Source organism: Hemicordylus capensis, chromosome 6 (assembly GCF_027244095.1).
Source record: "Hemicordylus capensis ecotype Gifberg chromosome 6, rHemCap1.1.pri, whole genome shotgun sequence".
Lineage (NCBI taxonomy): Eukaryota > Metazoa > Chordata > Lepidosauria > Squamata > Cordylidae > Hemicordylus > Hemicordylus capensis.
Genome location: NC_069662.1, coordinates 25526761 through 25548252, shown reverse-complemented (window position 1 = coordinate 25548252; position 21492 = coordinate 25526761). Strand labels below are relative to the sequence as shown.

Below are 21492 nucleotides of genomic sequence, written 5' to 3'. Positions count from 1 at the left end.
AGCCCTGCTCATGAGTAAGCCTAGGGAGAAAACATTCCCGTTGGGGAAGGGGCAGGGCCCCCCTTCCCCAACATTTGTGAAAAACTGTTGTAAATATGTTGGCACGGCTGACCCGACAGGATTTATGGTCCCTCCAGATCCACTTCTGTGAGTCAAGATAGAAATTCTGTAGATAAGAAAGTAGCGAAGGATGACTCTCAAAGATAAAGTAGTAGAAGCAAAATAAAGTCCCCTTGAAACTAAACTAGGTATCCCCCTCTACGATATCTGAGCAATAACTGAAATAAAGGAGCAAGGAAGGAACACAACAAGGACAGGCTGAAACAAGAAAGGTTGAACAATTATAAGCATGAGGAACACTGTCTGTGGTAGGCAACGTTGCTGACAGTACCATCTCAGGAACAGTGTTTGCTTGATATTGGGCTCGAGATAACTGGCAGCTAATCAGGCTGTCCTGGCTCAGCATTTCTATTCCCTCTCCTGCGAGATCTTATGCCTGCATGTCTCCCACTGAGCTTTTCTCTTGAGATGTCTTCTTAACACAGGTGAAATTCCAGCTTCCTGATCAGTCTCCTCAGCCCTCATCTCTGCCAGCTGTTCACATTCCCCTGTCTGCTGCTGTTCCACCTCAGCTTCAGAGTCTGTTCTCAGAGCCAAATCCTCCTGCTGTACTTCTGAGCCTGCTCTCCCAACCAAATCCTCCCGCTCCTCCTCTGACTCTGAGGTCTAAGCCATGACAAAAACATAGAACTTGGCTGCTCCAGAATCCCTGCTTGTGGCAGCCTCTTAAACCCAGACAGGAGCACCCTCCACCCTGGAACTATTTGCTCCTCACCTGGAGAGGGTATGACCTGTTCATGCAGGCTATCCTTGCCATGAGGGGGTCATTTGTCAGGGCATACCCACTTGTGTGGACATGCACCGACTTCTAAACTCATTCAAAACTCCAGGGTCTGGCCTGGCAATGCACCGCATGCAGATTTCCTGGCATGGGGATTCCCGAGAAAGGAGAGCCCCAGTTTCCAGCAGCCTTAGGACAGTGGGCTTGCTTTTCGGGGCTGTGGGAAAGGGTGCACATGGGCAGGCTGGCAAAGTGCAGAGTTTGACTAGGGGTATGCACAGAACTGGGTTGCCCAGTATGGTCTGAGTCCGGACCAGACTTAAACTTGACTGGGCATGTTTGGTTTTGTGCACCCTGAGCCCTCCTAACACTTCAGTTCGGCCACGTAGAGGCTCATTGGGCAAACGCGGTGGCCTCCATAATGGCTACCACCACAAAGGGCAGGCACTGAAAGGGCAGAAGACCACCCGAACCAGGTGATTTGAAAAGTACCGGAGGCCATGCAGGAAAGAGGGAATGTCCACACACACACACACACACACACACACACACACACACACACACACACACACACCATGGCCTCAGAGAAGCTCAGAGTGGAGGCAGTGGGTTATTTTTCTATTTTAAAAAACTAACATAGAACCCACCCAACAGGCCATGGGGTCTGACTTGATATTGAACCAAACCGGGGAGGATGGGTGTGGTTTCGGTTCAATATTGAGCCATCAAACTGATGCCATTTGATGTCAGACATGTTCAGAATCAAACCTGTTCACACATCCCTATGTTTGGCAGCAGGTTGGTGGCGGCTGCCAAGACCGGGACAGCACTCACTCAAGTCCCCGTCCCCACAGCATGGAACATACTGCCTTGGTATCAAATCCTCTTCCTCTTCCACTCTCATGAGAGAGCGATCCATGGGCTAATGGGATAATTTTGCAGCATGTGCCGAGAGTACCACCTCGTGCATTTGCATTAGTCCTCATGGACAGTTATTCTCATGAGCAAGACTAGTGACAAATAACCCCAAAGGCTCCCCTTCACCAATGTTTCTGTGAATAAAAAAAGATCTGGCTCCTCAAGTATCTGTGCTTAGGGATGCCTTTTATACATGATCGCAGGTCCCCTTCCCCCACACCATCTGATCCCCTCCTGGCACTGTGATGGTGTGCCCTGCTTGTCTTGCCACCTGGAGTGTTTGTGCTTGTGAACATAAAATCGTTGCATCTTCTTTCTTGGGAAGCAAAGCACTTAGTGCTCAGCCTGTCATCCTCTGCCACCCCAAGTGAGGGCGGGAGCAATGGATGGAGTTGTGAATGCTCACAAGCGACTGTGCAGCTTGACAGGCTGACAAGTCCGGGATGAAGCATGTTGGTGTCACTGTTGGTTTTCAGCTCCGTAGTTGCATAGCCGACAGGAAAGGTGGGGCTCATTCTCCGAGAGGCTGCCAGTGAGAAGTGCCAAAGGCATGGAGCAGCCACATTGTCAGGTGGGTCTGTGCCACTCCTTTATGATTGTGGTTTGTAAATTGGCACAAAACCATGGTTATGGCTGGGTCCAGACATGAATGTAACACTTTGGCAGCAAAACCTCAAGTCTTGGCAACAAACCTTAGTGGTAACTGAAGGTTCAATTTGGAGGTCACTTTTGGCCTGTGACCATGGTTTTGCACATTCAGACATACAAGAGTTCTAACCTCGGCATCGTTTAACTCCAAATTGGTGTTACATGTGAATGAGCCATAGTACATGACCTGTGGAATATATTAGGACTGCAATTCAGTGGGACAATGCAATGTTGTTAAAAACCTGATAGGCTACAAAACATAAGAACAGCCCTGCTGGATCGGGCCCAAGGCCCATCTAGTCCAGCATCCTGTTGCACACAGTGGGTGGCCCGCCAGATGCCACTGAAAGCCTACAGCAGGAGTTGAGGGCATGCCCTCTCTTCTGCTGTTACACCTCTGCAACGGGTACTCAGAGGCATCCTGCCTTTGAGGCTGGAGGTGATAACTTATTTATTTATCATATTTTTATATCGCCTGATGTGTAAATCTGTAGCATTTTACTTGGAGACTCACACATCCTGTAGGTCCAGAAAAAATCCTTGCAAAGAAATTCATAGTGATGATGTCAAGGCCAATCCAACCCTGCGACCCCTGGAAGCTCTGAGAACATTACCTCAAGGAATAGGGTGCTGCTGCTGAATGCCAGGTCGGTTAATGCTAAAACATCTCTCATCCATGATCTGATTGTGGATGAGCATGCTGAACTGGTATGTGTGACGGAGACCTGGTTGGATGAGCTGGTTGGGGTTGGTCTCTCTCAGCTCTGTCCTCCAGGTTTCCTGAGCATGCAGCAGCCCTGCCTGGAGGGTCAGGGAGGTGGCATTGTTGACATTGATAGATCCTCCCCATTTCTCTCTCAGCTCTGTCCTCCAGGTTTCCAGAGCATGCAGCAGCTCTGCCTGAGAGATCGGGGGTGGGGGGCGCATTGCTGTCATCGATAGATCCTCCCCATTTCCAGGTACCCAGGCAGGCAATCTCAGAATTTTGAGTGTTTGTCCTTGAGGGTGGGCCTTCAAGATAGGCTGGGGATTCTGCTGGTGTACAGACCACCCTGCTGCACTTCAGTCTCCCTACCTGAGCTGGTGGAGGGTGGTCTCGGAAGTGGCCTTGGGTTCCCCCAAACTTATTGTTCTGGGGGATTTCAGTGTCCATGCCGAGGCCCCTCTAGTAGGTGCAGCTCAGGATTTCATGGTCTCCATGGCAACCATGGTCCTGTCTCAATTGGTATTGGGCTTGGTGGAGCCCGTTTGGCTCTTTGGTTTTCCTCAGAGCTTAGGGTGATCAAACAACTCAGACAATGGCTGGAATGATACTGGAGGAAGAGTCATGCCGAATCTGACCGAACATGGGCTAGACCCCATTTCAGGGACTACTCCGTGGCGGAGAAATGTTTTTTCTTCGCCTCCATTGCATCTGCTCAATGCAGACCAGTGTAGCGATTTCATGGGGCAAAAACATTGCTTCACCCATCCCCCCCAGGTAATGGGTGAGGAATCATCTATAGCCCATTGTGATCAGTTTGCTTGCCATTTTGCAGATAGAGTCACTCACATCCATGATGACCTGGACACCAGAGTTTTGGCAGTTCTGACAGACGTCCCTCTAGTACCATCTGGTCCTGTTGTGTTGGATTCTTTTCTGTTGGTGCAGCCTGAGGATGTGGACAAGATCCTGTGCAGTGTGCGCGCGACATCGTGCATTCTTGACCCTTGCCCTTCATGGCTAATAAAAGCTGCCAGGGAGGGTACAGGCAGATGGTTGGAGGTGACCATTAATGCTTCATTAAGGGAGGGCAGGATGCCATTGTGCCTCAAGGAGGTGGTGGTAGGACCATTATTTAAAAAGCCATCCCTTGATCCCTTCAACCTGGACTATAGACCTGTATCTAACCTTTCCTTTTGGGGCAAGGTGATAGAGCATGTGGTGGCGTCCCAGCTGCAGAGAGTCTTGGATGATACAGATTATCTGGACCCTTTTCAATCTGGCTTCTACTCCAGATATGGGACTGAAACTGTCTTGGTCACTCTATTGGATGACTTTCACTGGGAACTAGATGGGGGAGTGAGTCCCTGTTGTTTCTGCTGGACTTCTCAGCAGCATTTAATACCATCAACAATTGTATCCTTCTGGACCGCCTCTCGAGAATGGGGATTGGAGGTACTGTGTTGGAGTGACACCAATCCTTTTTGGGGGGAGGGTCCAGAAGGTGGTGATGGGGGACTACTGCTCGGCTCCGTGGCCATTGGCCTATGGGGTCCTGCAGGGTTCGGTTTTGTCCCCCATGATGTTTAGCATCTACATGAAACTGCTGGGAGAGATCATTCGGATACTTGGACTGAATTATCAGCAAAATGCAGATGACACTCAGCTCTATCTCTCCTTGACACCTGAACCTAAGGAGGCAGTGGATGTCCTGAATCAGGGACTGGAGACTGTGATAGGTTGGGTGGGCTAATAAACTGAAATTTATTCCAGGCAAGACGGAGGTACTGTTGGTCAGTAGGAGAGCCAATCAGGATGAGGAGATTTTACCGGTTCTGGGTGGGGTTGCACTCCCCTTGAAGGGGCAAGTATGCAGCTTGGGGGTATTACTGGACCTGGCTCTGCTTTTGGAAGCTCAGGTAGAGGCGGTGGCCAGGGGTGCCTTTGCACGGCTTTGGCTAGTGCGCCACCTGCATCCCTTTCTTGAGAAGGCAGATCTGACCACAGTTACCCATGCCTTAGTCATGTCACCAAAAAAGACAAAGAAAAACCGGGGTCCACGGAATGGGAAAAGGAAAAAGAATGCAAAGCCCATGAAAAGAAAAAGAAAAAAAGAATGACAAGCTCTCAATGCACATGAAAACAATCAGATGCATCTGTATAACACATAAAAATACAATGACATGATACAAAATGGAAATGCAGCATACAATGGAAAAATGAGAAAACAGTATATGAAGGTATCCAGGCAGAGTCAGAGAAGTCTTCAGAATGAAAAAAAATGATGAGTACATGCAGTACAGGTCATGAATCCTCAAAATCAAAGAGAGGGAAACGATGTACTCAGTAAGATGTTGTAAGTGCATATAGTTCAAGTCATGAATCCTTCATTCAAAGAAAGCAAACAACATACTCTGTGATGACTGATAATGACTGATGATGGAAGACAAATAATGCCAGGGAAAAATCACAAGACAGCCACCCCAGGATAAGGTGCTGTTTCGCCAAAAGGGGCTGTTTCCCAGCTGCTGATGGGAAACCATTAAAAAAAAAAAAATTCTGGTCCATGAACACATATGCCTCTGGACTGCAGATTAAAACAAAGGAAACATGCAAGTTTTTCAATCCTTTCTTCTTATCAGTATTTCTTTGTTGTTCAACAAAGGCCTGAACAAAATTATGTAACATTTGGGGGCAAAGATGCAACCCAATAAGCCAGCACTGGAGGCTAAGATGGAGAAGATTTCTACAGCTACAATGTATTTTCCCTTGGAACTCAAGTAAGTTGGGACAAAGGATAGCCACACGCTGCAAAAGACCAACATGCTGAAAGTTATAAACTTGGCTTCGTTGAAACTATCAGGTAGCTTCCTGGCCAGAAAAGCTATAATTAAACTGGCAATGGCTAGGAAGCCCATATAGCCCAGGACACAATAAAACATAGTCACAGAACCCTCATTACATTCCAGTACAATTTCCTTTGCTACTGAGTATATATCAGTATCTGGATATGGAGGAGAGGTTGCCAGCCACACTCCACAAATGCCTACTTGAATAAGGGAACACAAAAAAACAATAGAATTGGCCAATCTTTTCCCTACCCACTTCTGCATCCTGGATCCTGGTTTTGTGGCCATGAAAGCCAGAACCACTGTGATGGTTTTTGCCAAGACACATGAAACAGCCACTGAGAAGATCATGCCAAAAGCAGTTTGTCGGAGGAGACACGTCATCTTCTCAGGATGGCCAATGAACAACAATGCAGAAAGGAAGCAGAGCAGGAGGGAGATGAGGAGAGCATAGGTAAGGTTCTGGTTGTTGGCTTTGACTATGGGAGTATTATGGTGTTTCATAAATGTTCTGAGCACCACAGCTGTGATCAAAGTCAAGGAAAGAGCAAAAAAAGACAAGGTGATCCCCAAAGGTTCTTCATAAGATAGGAAGCTTATCTCCTTGGGAATACAGAAATCTTGGTTTTTGTTGGGATAGCTTTCATATGTGCATTTATGACAGTCATTCATATCTGAAAAAAGAGTCAAAATACAGGTTACATTTAAAATGTTTCTGATTACTAGTTGACATGATACAGAAAGGTATTACACATGACTGTTGGCTGTTTCTTCCAAGGGCTGCAGGGAAGGCAGGAACTTCCCTTTCCCACATCCCAGTGCCACAGAAATGGCAGCAGGCTGGGGGAATCATTTTAACCCAGTGGTGATCATGCTCACGGTCGCCTGACAAGATTAAATGTACCACAGGTTCATTTAAGCTTGGCTAAATATTGGGTTACAAAGTTGGACTAGCGTCAGAATCTGGAGCGATCCTGGTGCTCCACATGAGCAGTGGGTTAGGAACATAGGAAGCTGCCATATACTGAGTCAGACCATATACTGAGTCCATCTAGCTCAGTATTGTCTACACAGCCTGGCAGTGGCTTCTCCAAGGTTGCAGGCAGGGATCTCTCTCAGCCCAATCTTGGAGATGCTACAGAGGGAACTTTGAACCTAGATGCTCTCCCCAGAGTGGCTCCATCGCCTAAGGAGAATATCTTATGGTGCTCACTCATATAGACTTCCATTCATATGAAACCAGGACAGACCCTGCTTAGCTAAGGGGGCAAGTCATGCTTGCTACCACAAGAGCAGCCCTCCTCTTGTTGGGCTGCTCATGTGAATAGCCTCAGAGGGAAGGGTGAAGCAAGAAGCCTGAGAAGTCTGTGAACCAGGTGCAGGCAAGACTTGTCTTGCATGTGCAGTACTGGGTGAGTCAGATTTTGCTTCTCTCCCCTCCCCACAAAATCTCTGTTCATCACCAAGAATGTGTTCCTGTGGGCTGTGCAACATTGATTGATATGTACCTGGATATGGAAAGAGATTTTGCAAGGAGGGGAGAGAGTAAAAAAATGCCTTCTGCCCTCCAAGCCAAGCAGGCAATTATTTTAGTGGCTCCCTGTTAAGGATGGAGGTCTTGCTTCATTCTCATAAGGCTCATAAGGCTGCACAAAATGTTAGCATTCTTCTTGTTGTTGAATTATTTTTCCATCAGACAGTTCTTGCTAATGACCCAAGCCAAGGCTGAAAATCCCCGTGAACGAGGCAAGTTCAATCTCATCACTGAAAAGTGTCCCCTATCGTTCGATATCACCAGAACTGCCCAACATTTTTACTTCAGCCTATGCATAATACAAAAGGCACAAATGACCAGGCTCAAATTTGTGCTCAAAGTATCATACTTTGGACACATTCTGTGAAGACCCAGCTCCCTTGAGAAGTCCATAATGCTGGGAAAAGTTGAAGGAAAGAGAAGAAGAGGACGTCCAGCAGCAAGGTGGATGGACTCGATTATGACAGCACTGAATGCACCACTGAGAAACCTTAAAGGCCAAGTTGAAGACAGGTCATCCTGGAGAGAATCTGTCTCTGTGGTTGCTAAGAGTCGACACCAACTTGACAGCACTTAATCAATCAATCAATCAATGCATAATACAGTGTAATTTGCATTGAATGAATTTGTTCTGTATAAACAGAGGTGACTATTACACATACATGTTCGTAACAGATTCCTCTTCAGAAGCTTTCCAGCTTACTGAAACTTTAAACCATGAGTCAGAGCTGAAAAAATTAATCCCTGTTATCCACTGAGATCATTCAGAGAGGTCTATCTGCAGGCCACTGGCTCATTTGGTGGCTATTCAAAGATGAGACTTCTCTGTTGCCATCCTGAGGTTATGTAATGCACCCTACTACTGGACTAAGAACCTCTCCATCTCTGGCAACTTTTCAAAAGGCTACTGAGAATGAGATTCATTTATTACCCAAGCTTTTCAATGAAAATTGTGGTTTTGAAGTGCTTTTATTGTTGTAATTTCTGTTTTTATTTGGCTGATGTGTGTTGTAAACTGCCTAGAGATGAGTGTTTGGAGTGATATACAAATATACTAAATAAATAATTAAAAAGTATACAGTAATACATATGGGGAGTACTCTGGATTACAGCCAATCCGTTTGTGAAATCTATATATTATGAGGCTCACCTTCTTGGTCTGAAATCTCCCCTTCTGGACATGGGATGCAATCGTAGCAGCAAAATGGCTCCCCTTCCTTCACTTTCTTGCTAGAACCAGGGTGGCAAATTTCATTACATACAGAAAGTGGCTGTGCCTAACCCGTAAATAAAAGAATGCAATGATAATCCTGACAATAATGCCCTTGGGGTGGATGGATGTTGAGCAAATAAGAAGAAATCATCATGGAATTTTGTTTGTCCTCATGTGCCATGCCTGAACTACAGAATGTGGCTATCGTGTCTGGGCAGTTTTTCCTGCTTCATTTCCCCCCTATTAACTTCTTCGTGCTTACAAATGGATTTTTATCTCTGTCCTAGTAATCTCAGTGGGACTACTCATAAGTAATTTGGTCTGAATATCAGCTATTAGGCCTGTTCACATGACCATTTTGGGGTGGGCTGAAGGGTCAGCGAGCTCCTACCCTAGCTGCAGCAGATTACCAGATGTTTAGGTCTGCAAATTCAGGGGAATTTGAAAAGCAGTACAGTAGGACCTTGTTCGCAGTTCCGCTTATTCATGACGTGTCAAATAGACACCCATTTCCAGTAGCTGCAGATATGCAAGGGTTAAGACCCATGTATTTGTGGTTCCTAGAGGGCCAGAAGTGACTGCAAAGGTCACTTCCACCCACCATTTTGTCTGCAGGAGCCTGGGAGGAGGCAGGAAGAGCCATTTTGTGGCTCATTTCTTTTTTAAAAATGGAATTGTCCATGATTTTTCATGGTTTGGGGGCATTGCATCCTTTTGGGGGGCATTCCTGGGCACATGGGGGGGGTTCCCATACGGAGACCCTGCAAAGTACACCAAAGAACTTTTTTTTTTAGATTTTGACCATTTTTTGCCATTTCTCTTCCAGCCTGAACCTAACCTCGCTTTCCCCACAGGAAAAATGCCTCATTACCTGAGGTTCTGTTACTCGTGATAGTATGTGTGGAATGGAACCCCCGCGGGTAATGAGATTCTCCTGTATATAAATATTCCAAACAACCACAATAACAACTTGTTCATATAGCCTGCGGTTAACCCATTGCTTTTTTCAGTGATTATACTAAAAGTTTTTAATTAGTTTCCTAATGTTAATTATGTTTGTACATGATATGCGTATTTGCATCTCTCTCTCTCTCTCTCTCTCTCTCTCTCTCTCTCTCTCTCTCTCTCTGGAGCTTACGTTCCTAACTATGATGGATCATTGTATTGTATTTGTTTATTTCAGCCCCTGGGCCAGCATATATGATGGATCATTGGATCTTTCTTGCTTTGTCTGTATAATGACGGTGAAGGCAGATTAAACCTGTGCCATAAGTCTCAGTTAATTTCTATACACTGGACGATGGGAACAAATAATCCTCTATGTGCTATACTTTTTTCCCCCCACAGCACTGCTTCTATGAAAGAAGACCCAGACAAATGATTTAAAGGCCAAAACAATATGTATTCATTCCTTTTCCTTTTGAGGAAGGTAGGTTGTTAACTGAATGGTTTACTAATGTGAATAATGATTGTGCTAAAATGTCCTTTAGCTCTGTACATTTTGCAGTTCTATTGTGAAATTCATAATTTGCATTCTGCTTATTTGTTGATCAACTTTAAAAATTGTAAGCTTTTTGGCCTATATTTAAAAAGCGAATTGAAAGCTGTTCTTGCCTTATGTCTCCAAAGCAACTAATTAAAATAAGAACATTAGGAGTTGGCCTATCGCAGCCTCTCCAAGTATGGCTTAGGAAAAGAGGAGGAAGGTGCCAGAAACACAGCTACCCTGTCAGTGCAAGCTCAGAAAGAACTAAAGACTTCTATAATGTGCCTGTCTGAACAATTATCTGTAAGATCATACCTGGTTAAACCATCTGGGCCAAGTTATGGCATCCTCATTGATAGTGAGCACTTGGTCTGGATGAGCATGAGGATCCATCCTCCCAACTTTCACTCTATGAAAGGATTGGTTGGAGGAAACAATCCAATTGATCACATCGAATCCAAATATTAATTCCTCATTCTGGTCAAAGGACACCTTGTCTCCAGCACTGTTGTTAAATGAGACACCTCTCAGAAAGTGATGCAACTAAAATGAAAAGCCAGAATTTTAGCAATTGGACAGAAGTGTGTTGGATCTTTTGGTCTGATATATATATATAAACTTCTGCACTGCATGGATACATGCTCAATTATTTCCAGACCCATCCATGCTTTAAATATTATTATTTCTCTCTCTCTCTCTCAACCGCTCTGGGAACTTTTGTTGAAAAGTAGTATATAAATATTCATCATCTTCATAAATATTATTCAGATAGCTGAAAACCTTTGGTTTATGATGAGAGTTAAGATGGTTTACATTTTCACTTGTCCTCTAAGAAACATGGAAATTCCAAGTGAAGCTGCCCATCTTAATTAGCATGCCATATCAGCTGTTCTTCTGTGCTGCTCTCACCTGGTATTGCTATGTCAATTATTTTAATTTGTTTTTCTTTCTTCTTGTCTACAGTTATATCTGGTGTATTGTGTGGCAGATGTTTGTCTGTTTGTAGTTGGAAGTCCCAAACTTGTAGTCCACAAATGGGGCATGCAGTGGAGAGGCAGAAATGCTGTCTAAAGACATTCTGCAAAGTATGAGAGGACACCCCACAAATGAGGAAGTGTATCTGTGTGTGACCCTAAGCATGTCTACCTGTTTGACCCTCTAACTCAAGGGCCACGAGTCTCCTCCTCCCCAACTAACCTGCTCCCTCATTCATTTCATGCAGTCTTGCAATGAGAGCTGAGCAGATACGGTTCGGCAGGCAGGAGGCTCTTGCTCTTTGGGGCAAGCAGGATAGAGGAAGCAGTGCTAGAAGCACAAGCAGTTGTCTATTTATATTTGATTTATATACTGCCCTTCCAAAAATGTCTCAGGGCGGTTTACGACAAATAAAAAAAATTAAAATCAACTAACATTTAAAATCATAACTAAGTCAATTAAACAATTAAAATCATTGAAACATTAAACACACCAACGTTAACATCATTTAAAACCAGCATTAAGATTCAAACGATGAATCTCATTAAAAGCTTGGGTGAATGAATGTATCTTCAGCGCCTTTTTAAAAAGTTGTCAGAGATGGGGAGGCTCTTATTTCAACAGAGAGCGCATTCAAAAGTCCAGGGGCAGCAGTGGAGAAGGCCTGTTCCTGAGTAGCCGCCATGCGAGTTGGCGGCAACTGCAGGCGAACCTCTCTAGATGATCTCAACAGGTGGCGACAGTTGCCCCAGAGCTGTTGCTGTGTGCTTCTACTGCACCACGTCCCCAGTTGAAGTTATTAGCTAGAAACCATTATTTACTTATTTAAAAATATCTGCCACCCTTTAGTATTGCTACTCCCAGGGATGCTAACTAGCCAGCTAATACCTATAATATAAAGCTGCTTGGGCCTCACTGACTGACGCACGGACATTAAATTCCCAGACCAAACCACAAAAAAGAGAGAAACATTCCATTTTTGCAGATAGGTCACAGACATCGCCCAGACCAGTGTTTCTCAAACTTTTTGGAGTCAAGGACCGCTAAATTCTTCATGCAGAGTTTCAAGGACCGCTACATTCTTCATGCGCAGTTTCCCGGACCAGCAGTTAGTAAAGGGGTTTCAAGTCTATCTATCTATCTATCTCTCAGACTTCTATACTGCCCAAAACTTGCATCTCTGGGCAGTTTAGAATGAAAATAATATAAGCATTAAAATAATTAAATTTGGAATCTTTTGCAAACATGGAATATTAGGGGTTCTTAACCTTGGGTCCCTCAGTTAAACTCCTATAACCCCCAACAACAATGGCATTTGGCCATTATGGCTGGGGATTATGGGAGTAGAAGTCCACCAACGTCTGGGTACCCAAGGTTGAGAACCCCTGAATCTAAAAGCCTGGGTGAACACATTTGTCTCCAGTATGTCTGGAGTGGAGGTGCTTGTGATTACTCAATGGAGAGGGGATGCTGGGCCATTAGAAAAATTCAAAAGCTACATGGGGCCAATGAAAACAACATACAAGCAAGCCCCACTGATGCAAGAGGGAAACAGCGTCCCCTCTCAAGGCACCTCGACCACAACAGGCAGCTGGGTTTCAATCAACCAACCTTTGGCTGCAAACAATGAGCGTGCAAGAACCAGCAGCCCTTCAAGTGGCGCCTACTGCCATACTTTTTCCTCCATGCCCCTGCACCGCATACAGTTTGAAGCTGTAAAGATAGGGAATAAGATAGCTGTAGGAAGATCTCAGCAGCACGTGGAGGCAAGGCACAAGGCACAAGAAGGGTCCCATGCCTCCGTGATACTCTTCCTCTTCTGTGCCATGTGCAAAATTGAGGAAGTGAGTGCCTTGATTTCAGTTGGGGGGGGGGGGGTTGACTCCCAGTCAGGGACCGGCACTCAACCCTTCGGGGACCGGCAGCGGTCCAGGGACCGGTGGTTGAGAAACACTGGCCCAGACTATATATATATTTTTTTTAAAAACACCCTGGAAAAATTCATAAATTTCTAGAAAACATAGGTAATATATTTCACTGCAAAGCGGGGCAGGGGGGAGAGATCACAGATACAGGAAAATTCTAGGCAGTGTTCCCTCTAACAGGGATTTGACCACTGTTTTGATTAAGCGTTTCAGCCATTTTTGCATTTTGTTTTAAGCTGAGAACAAAATGCAAAATATATTTCATACACATCCCTAGAGAGGAACCGTGGTGCCAAGAAAAGAAAACCACAAAATCAAACCTACCTCATTTCCTCCTGATGTATCTTATTCTTTAAGAGAGGCACACTATAAGGGCTCTTGCTGCATCCCAGTCCTTTTGAATACATTTTGAAATTCCCTCCTTTTGTGTTCCCCCTCCCTCCCCCAGCCAATGGGGGCACAGTTGCCCATGACAGCAGTTGATTTGTTTTATAACAAGCAAGTCAAGAAGTGCAAGGAGATCACAAGCCAATTGGAAGCCAGTGCCAGAAAACCAATCAGCAAGGGAAAATAGGCCTCCAAAATGGCGCTCAGAACATCAAAATGTTTCAACTTGAAATGGGGCTGTTTTGTTCCAAGCTCAAAACAGGACCTTTATTTGAATGGTGTTCTGTTTTGAACGCAATACACTTGAACTGGCCCATTTTGAGTAGAAATGTTACACCGTCAAAGCATTTTGCACATCCCTATTCCAGACCTCAGATCTCTTCCCCGTGTCCAATTGTGAGGACATGGAAAGCAATATAAGGACTTCTGAAAATACTCTTAATATTATAAGCATACTTTATGTTCTTAGATACTTAGATAGAAGCAATTCCTTCCATGTTTTGCAGGAGAAAGTAAAGAGACTGAACAAAGATGATTTCCCCCACTTCTCAAATGGGGTGCACTTAACCCTAATTTCAACTAAGGATTAACAGAGAGGGAAATTAATGTGGAAAAAGGCTCACACTATATTGCAAATATTTTCAATATAAGCTAAACCTCATGGCTATTTATAAATATGACTGTTTTCTAAAATTGGCAATCATGTCCTACAATGAATGGTAGAACTCATAGATGCACAGCCCAGTGCTTTCTGTCTCATTTGTCAGCAATGAAAAATGTTGCAGAGAAGCAAGATGATTATTGAACTTTCACCAACAGACCTTTTAATCATGTTAATGTCACCAGTAGAACGGTTTTGGGGGGAGATTGATGGAGGATGATCTTACAATTTATTTACCTTAAGCAGCATATTCTATGTTTATGGAAAGTGCATAGGTCACAAAGAGGAAAGTAGGGAATGCTGATTGAAACATTAATTATCAGCATCATTTCTATCAATGGCAGAGGGAGAAATATGAGAAAGTGGAGTTTTGAAAGACTGCAGGGATTGAGTCTTGTTACACCTGCAATAGAGGTAACAAACAATGTTGCTTGACTACAACAGGATATTCAGTCCATTACCTGCCACAACTGCTGATGCTGAAGCTTCAATCTCCCTCTGGCTGCCATTGCTCTGTGGTATAGTCTGGATGAGGACATGACATTTAAGGCATGTGCCAAGGCATAGATAGCATTGTAAATGCTATAGCTGTGGCCAGTCATGCCCATCTCAAAAAACGGTGCAGGGAGGCTCTCCAGCTTCTCCTCCCCTCCGCAAATAGCTCCCTTTACTTTGTCCAGAATTGTGTTTGGGAACACACAGCCAAAGGCCTGTTGCCAGAAGTCCCTGATAAAGCCATCTCTTTTTGTGCTGGAAGGGCTTATCTTTTCAACAAATGTGCGAAAACCTGGTAGATAATTTGTGTGAAGTGTGAAATACAGTGAACCATGGATTATTTCTGCATCCCAGGTCCTTTGGAAGAAAAATGAAGTGAGCTCCATTTGGGCGGTCACAATCCACACTTGACCTTTTGGTCTATTTGGCATGTTTTCTAGTTCTGATAGATAAGGCAACCATCTCAGGAGCACCATTGAATAAGAGTTCCCATAGGACACAATTACATTGGCATCACTGCCCATGATTTTATCATGTATTTTTGCCCCCCATTGGAACATATCTTCAATTTTACTAACAAAAGTAAATACTGGACTTCTATCAATGAAAGCAAAACAGATACCACTTTGTGAAAGCATTGGAAACACAGTTTTTACAAATCTTTCTCCATTATCATCATCCATAGTAAGGATCCCAATCCAGGTCCATCTGAAATGCAGAAGTAAAGAGCGAATCCCCACATACTGAAACGCTTCCTTAGGGACCATCTGGTAGAAGGGAAGTCCTGGAGTTTTATCATTCATCACTGGATCAGGGCCATAGATTAGCTAAATAGAGTTTTAGGGTGCATAGGAGACAAAAATAATATCATTTATGTATCACTTTTGAATGCTGAAAGCACATCAGATATATTGCATTACCCATTCCTAAAACAACCCTGTAAGGTTTATTATTCTGATAATGAGCTTGAAAGAATAGTGACTTGGCTAAGTATCAAAGTGAAATAATGCTTGCAAAATATCAAATTAAATCCAATCCAGAATAAAAGAATGAGAATATCCAAAAAGAAAAATGTTTATTTTATTCATTTGCAATACTAAAAACTCATTTATTCAACTATTTTTTATATGACACAAGTTTCATTATGCTTTGATTACTATTTTATTGGTTTTTATAATGCCCATTCATTTTTGTTTCCCACTGCTTTCACTGGGAGACAGGGCTTTCAGTGCAAGATACACTACCTATAGATTCTAAAAGGGTGGAGCTGTTCCATTAGATTTTATAGCTGGAACGATGACAAAAAATGTTGCTTCAGAAATTGAAATTTTTTTCATGGCTGAAATTTCTTTGCTCCCTCCCTGCCCTTGTTTTCCCATTCTTTCTCCTCCCCCAACTTCCAGTTTTGTTGGTTGTGCCCATTTGATTGAAAGGAAGAGAAGAACCTCCTTTCAGAACCTTCCATTGAGTATTCTGTGGCTGCAGAGTATGCATTCTCATTGAGGGTGGTTTTTTGGTTCTGGGTGGGCTAAGGATTTCCCCCGAAAACTAACATTTTGGGCATGCTTTTTGGTCCCTCTCAACACCCCCAAAGCCTCCCCACCCTTAACAGGTGCTTGTGGAGGCTTTGTACCTATTCACATGCTGTGTTAGCATTCCACTATCCTCTATAATAAAGTGCTAAGTGAGTGTCCGTGCCTTTGGAACGTTGGGGGTCTGCGTCCGTGTCTCCCTGGGTTGTTCTGGGCCTGCGCGAAGTGCAGGCCCAGAACAGCCCGAGGGAGACACGACCGCCGACACCAGGCAGCCATGCTGCTGCTGGAGGAGTTCCGAGCAGGAGCTCCCTGCCAGGGGCGGTGACAAGGAACGGACGGAGGCTGCAGGGCATTGCCGCAGGGGGGATGAAGGAGAGGCAGGCGGCTTGGGAAGCTTTTTTCTCAGCCAGGCCCAACACCATCATTCGCACCAAGGACGGGCCCACTGGCAGCCTGGCTCAATCTCATTAATGCTGGGCGGGGGGGGCAGACAGGGGAGCAAGGCAGCTGTGGCAGCCCTTGGCCCCGGCCCCGTAGCAGCGCGTTAGTGGCTGCTGGCGCGGAGACTAGCGAGGAGGATCCCTCCTCGGGGGCCCGAGAGGTTGCTGACGGAGGGGGTCGGGTTGGGAGGCTGCTTTGCTCGATCCCAGTCGCGCCCGGCGGCTTTTCCGGCAGAGGCGTCTCTGCCGGCTGCAGAGATATGGTCCTGGGGAGGGAGGCCTTCGGTGCAAGGAGGGGGCTGCAAACAGAAGACGGGGGCGGGGTCAGGCTGGCTCTGCTTGCAAGCATGCTCAGCGGCTGCTGCGACTGAAGCGCTCCCCCCCTTTGGAAGCCAGCCCCTGCCAGCCCCGCCTCCCACCCTGCTGAGCATCCCGTCCCGGTGCTGCCAGGGAACCCATCCACCAAGGCAGTGTTGCGGGGCGGGGGGGAGGTCAAGGGGCACACAATGCCCGCGGCAGTGTTTGGACGCCTGCTGCGCCGAGCCGCGCTGCACCCTGGCGGTCGGGCAGCAGCAGCCCGCCTCCTTCTGCTGCTACCTCTTCAACTGCATCTACCGCGGCCGCGCCGTCTGCTTCTTCTCCTCGCAGCGCGGCTACAGCAGCTACTACCTGGAGCCCTGCAGCAACCCACCAAGTCCGGATAAGAAGGGCCTTCCATCGCAGCCCCCTCCGCTGTCTCCGAGCTGGAGTTTGGTTCATTTCTTAAAACTGTGTTGAAATGTGCCCTGAAGCTCTGCCTATGGTCCTGGGGAGGGATAAGCATTTAGCACATGCCCAGAGGGCTCTGTTGTTTTGCACGTTCCAGGGTGAGTCCCGACTTTGAGAACGAAACAGTTTGAGAAAGGAAGGAAAAGGACAAAAGAAACAAGGAGGGAGGGAGGGAGGGAAGGTGGGAAACAAAGAAGTAAGAAAGGAAGGAAAAGGAAAGAAAAAGAAGAAAAGAATGAAGGGAAAAGGACCAAAAAAAAACAGAAAAAAGGGAGGAGCAGCCAACCACAAAGAGCGAGCCTGTTAAAGAAAGAAAAGAGAAAAAGAGAAATAAAAAAGAATGATGGGAGTGAGAAGAGGTGGAAGAAAGGAAGGAAAGGAGAGAGAGGGAGAGAGAAGAAAGGAAGGAAAGGAAACAGAGGAAGAGGGAGAGAAAAGGAAGGAGTGAAAGAGAGAGAGAGAGAAAGAAAAAAGGAGAGGAGGGCGAAGGAGAGAGGGAGAAGGAATAAAGGAAACAACAACAACAAGAAAAAAGTTCATAGAGCCCGTTATTTTAACGGGCTTAAAAATACTAGTGTATTAATAAGTGGGCATCTACAAATCCAGCACCCCAGAAAATGGTTTCTGCAGGCAAAGGCTCACCACCTAGTGACTCCTAGAGTAAGAGGATTCCCTGTGCAAGGTGGGCTTCCCCCACCCACCCCCAGCAGTCATGTTTTGGGTTTTTTAATTATGCATATCAAATCATCATCATCATCATCATCATCATCATCATCATCATCATCATCATCTGGGCAGTGTACAACAACTTAACAACAGCATAGACAGTAAGGGGGCAAAGATGCCAACAACAACAGCATAGACAGTAAGGGGGCAAAGATGCCACCTATGAGCAATATAGATATCTAGCATCCAGTAAAATGAATGCTGGGGTCAAAGCTTACTACAGGGGACCCTCCTTCAGACCATACCTGAAGACGAAACTGGATGTAAAGCAGGAATAAAATTTCTTTTACTTTCTAAAAGTGCATCCTCAGGAAAAGGAGAAAGGATGGGGAATGGGGGTACAACCTTCCCCTTCCCCATAGTCCCAATCTAAACTGCCTCTCTGGCACTCCTGTTAGTTGTGGATAGAGAAGAAATCTTTGTTGTGGATGGAAGTAAAACAGATTTAAAAACCCATGCCATCCACTCACAACTTAAGTGACCAAAAAAAGGGTGGGAGGCATTGCATTCCAAATGCAGAGAACTATTTTTAGGGGTGTGAACAAAACACATTTTGCATTCTGTTTCAGGCTCAGAATGGAATGCAAAATGCCCAAAACATTCTGTTGGGACAACTTGTCGAGCCAGTTGATTCCAAAACGATGAGCCAGTTGATTCCCACCAGTCAATTCCAAAATGACGCTCGGAACGTGGTCAGGACATTCTGCCTTGGAACGAGTCATTCCATTCCAAGCTCAGAAAAGCCCCCCCACACTTAGGGGTGTTCTATTCCAAGCTCAAATTACTTGAAATGGTCCATTTTAGGGGAGAATATTCCAACCGCAGACATTCTGAACATCTCTACTATTTCATACCAGAAATTTACAGACATAAGATACAACTGATTGCCTCAACTTGACCAGTTTCTGTTTCTAAACTACCACTTCACATCTGGAAGGACAAAAGAAGTGTAAACTGAATATTACTGTTCTGTCTTCCCCTTCCACAGAACAACACACATATCCTACCTGTGGAATCTTATAGATATCCAAGACAGTTGCCATGTAGAGTGAGGTCTGGGCATCAAGTCCCCCAATTACTGCTATCATGTTATTCTGAAAGTCACATATATAATTGGCGACAAATCGCTTCAGTGTGGATATAAGCAGCAATGTGGCATGATAGGTCCACTTGGCACTGAAATGGCTGTCATAGATGCTAAAACCCAACGTGACGTTGGATAAGAGCTGAGGGTTTTCATTGATCTCCTTTACTGCAAACTCCAGGGCCAGGATATGCTGGTAATTCTTAGGTACTGCACTAGAACAAAAGTTTCATTCTGTCATACTTAATCAAATAGTTTCCACTGGCTGACTCTGCCATAATGAAGACAGACACAGGAGACTTCTTTTCGTGGGGGAGCACTTTTTGCTGATCCTCAGCAAAGGTTCTGTGCCTTCCAGAAATATGTCACCAAAGGCTGTGTGACTTCCAGAGATATCTCTTTGGAAGGCACAGAACACTTCTGGAGGCAGGGAAGATTAGTGATCATCACCCCCGTCCCCTGCTAGCATGTGCTCTCCTACTGGGGAAACTTCTTGCTGCGAGGATGCAGCCTATTGCTGCATCCTTGCTCCTTGCTCTAGGTGTCAGCCATTGTGTTCTACATAATTTGTATTAGTATTATTTCAGTATTTGGGTACCTCCATTTTTGAGGCAAGTCCTCTTGAGGCCAGAGGACTGGGTGTAGGAGAACATCTCAGCTGTATCTCAGATCACATTTATATGCAATGTAAACATTCAATGTTTTACAAATCCTTGTTACATTGACTACATTGAGACCTCATTAATATATTGCAGGCCTGGAGATCAAGTAACTTTTATTGGGTTAGAGGAAGGTTGGAAGGGAATAAGGGAGGCACATTCTTTGTGTTTGGTCTGCACTGTTGGAAATGGAATTTCTGTGAATCAAGCTTTTGCGCCAACAATCCTAATAATCACTAGGGGCATTGAGAGTAGAGATAGTGAGTAAGGGTCTCCCTAACTGTTCTACCTGTCTTTACTCTATGACCCTTGATATGACTCTCCAAGTATTTCCTGTGCTCAGTCAGAATCCCTTCCTTTTCTCTTAGAGAGCAGATGGAAACATCTCTCTCTCTCTCTCTCTCCCTACCTATTTATTATGTAATTCTGTAGATTAAGGATTAGGTCTTTCCTAATGACAACAGGTACAGCAACCAGCCTCAGAATTGACAAGGAAGACATTGAAGTGGTGAATAGCTTCTGCCTTTTAGGATCAACCATCAACAGTAAAGGATCCAGCAGTCAAGAAATACACCACAGACTAGCGTGTATTAAGGATGCAATGAAGTCCTTGGAAAGGATATTTAGATGCTGTGATGTGTCTAAACCTACTAAGATTAGAATCATTCGGACCATGGTTTTTCTCATGACACTGTATGGATGCAAAAGCAGGACTTTGAAGAAGCAAGATAGAAAAAGCATTGATGCTTTTGAACTTTGGTGCTGGAGAAGACTTTTGAGGATACCAAAAGCCAGAAAAACAAACTGGATCATAGAACAAATCAATCCAGAATTTTCACTCAAGGCACAACTGACCAGGCTCAAACTATCATACTTTGGACACATTATACGAAGATCGAGCAACCTCGAGATGTCCATAATGCTGGGGAAAGTTGAAAGAAAGAGAAGACGACGACCAGCAGCAAGGTGGATGGACTCGATTACCATAGCAATGAATGCACCACTGAGAGACCGTAAAGGCCAAGTTGAAGACTGATCATCCTGGTGAGAATCTTTCTATGTGGTCGCAAAGAGTTGACACTGACTTGATGGCACTTAATCAATCAGTCTTTCCTATCCAACGTGTACTTCACCAATAAATACTTAGTTCTACAAGAACTTCCATGTGTCTTCTCTGTTAGAAGATATTCGCAACTTGCTTGAGCAGCGAAAAAGAAACAGCACGATTAGTTTGAATAGTATCTAGCTAGCTAAGATAGATGGCGTCTTTCATGTATGGTACATCCTGTGCCTTGCCTTGAAGGCGTCTGATTACACTACTTGAAAGAATATCTGTTAGGGATGGAAGAGACTGCGGCCCACAAGTTCATCTCTTGAGAAGTGTGGGTGAGAGAAATCACACTTGAAAGTATCTGGGACCTTTGGAGTTAAAAAGGGATGTCTTGGCTTGTATGCAATGCAGAAGTGTCGAATGTGTTGTTATCTGAGTATAAAAAGGTACGTAGAAATTGCTAGAGTGTACGGCCGCCATCAGAGCTTGTTGCTAGCATGAATAAAGCTTAGTTGAAACTCTGATTTCTGGTGTCTGGTGGGAAACTTACCTAACCAAGAAAATTTCAGGGAGGATCTCTCCCTCTTCTAACAT

At 44.9% G+C, this 21492-nt stretch overlaps 1 protein-coding gene across 1 annotated transcript; it reads right to left on the bottom strand.

The window, feature by feature from the left end:
- Positions 1-5731: 5731 nt before the first annotated feature.
- On the bottom strand, positions 5732-21492 carry LOC128330966 (vomeronasal type-2 receptor 26-like). Its single transcript, XM_053264334.1, has 5 exons — positions 21449-21492; positions 19112-19403; positions 10508-10735; positions 8644-8770; positions 5732-6633 (listed from the first exon to the last, which is right to left on the bottom strand). Exons 1-5 carry the CDS (start codon positions 21490-21492, stop codon positions 5732-5734), a joined length of 1593 nt encoding a protein of 530 aa, XP_053120309.1.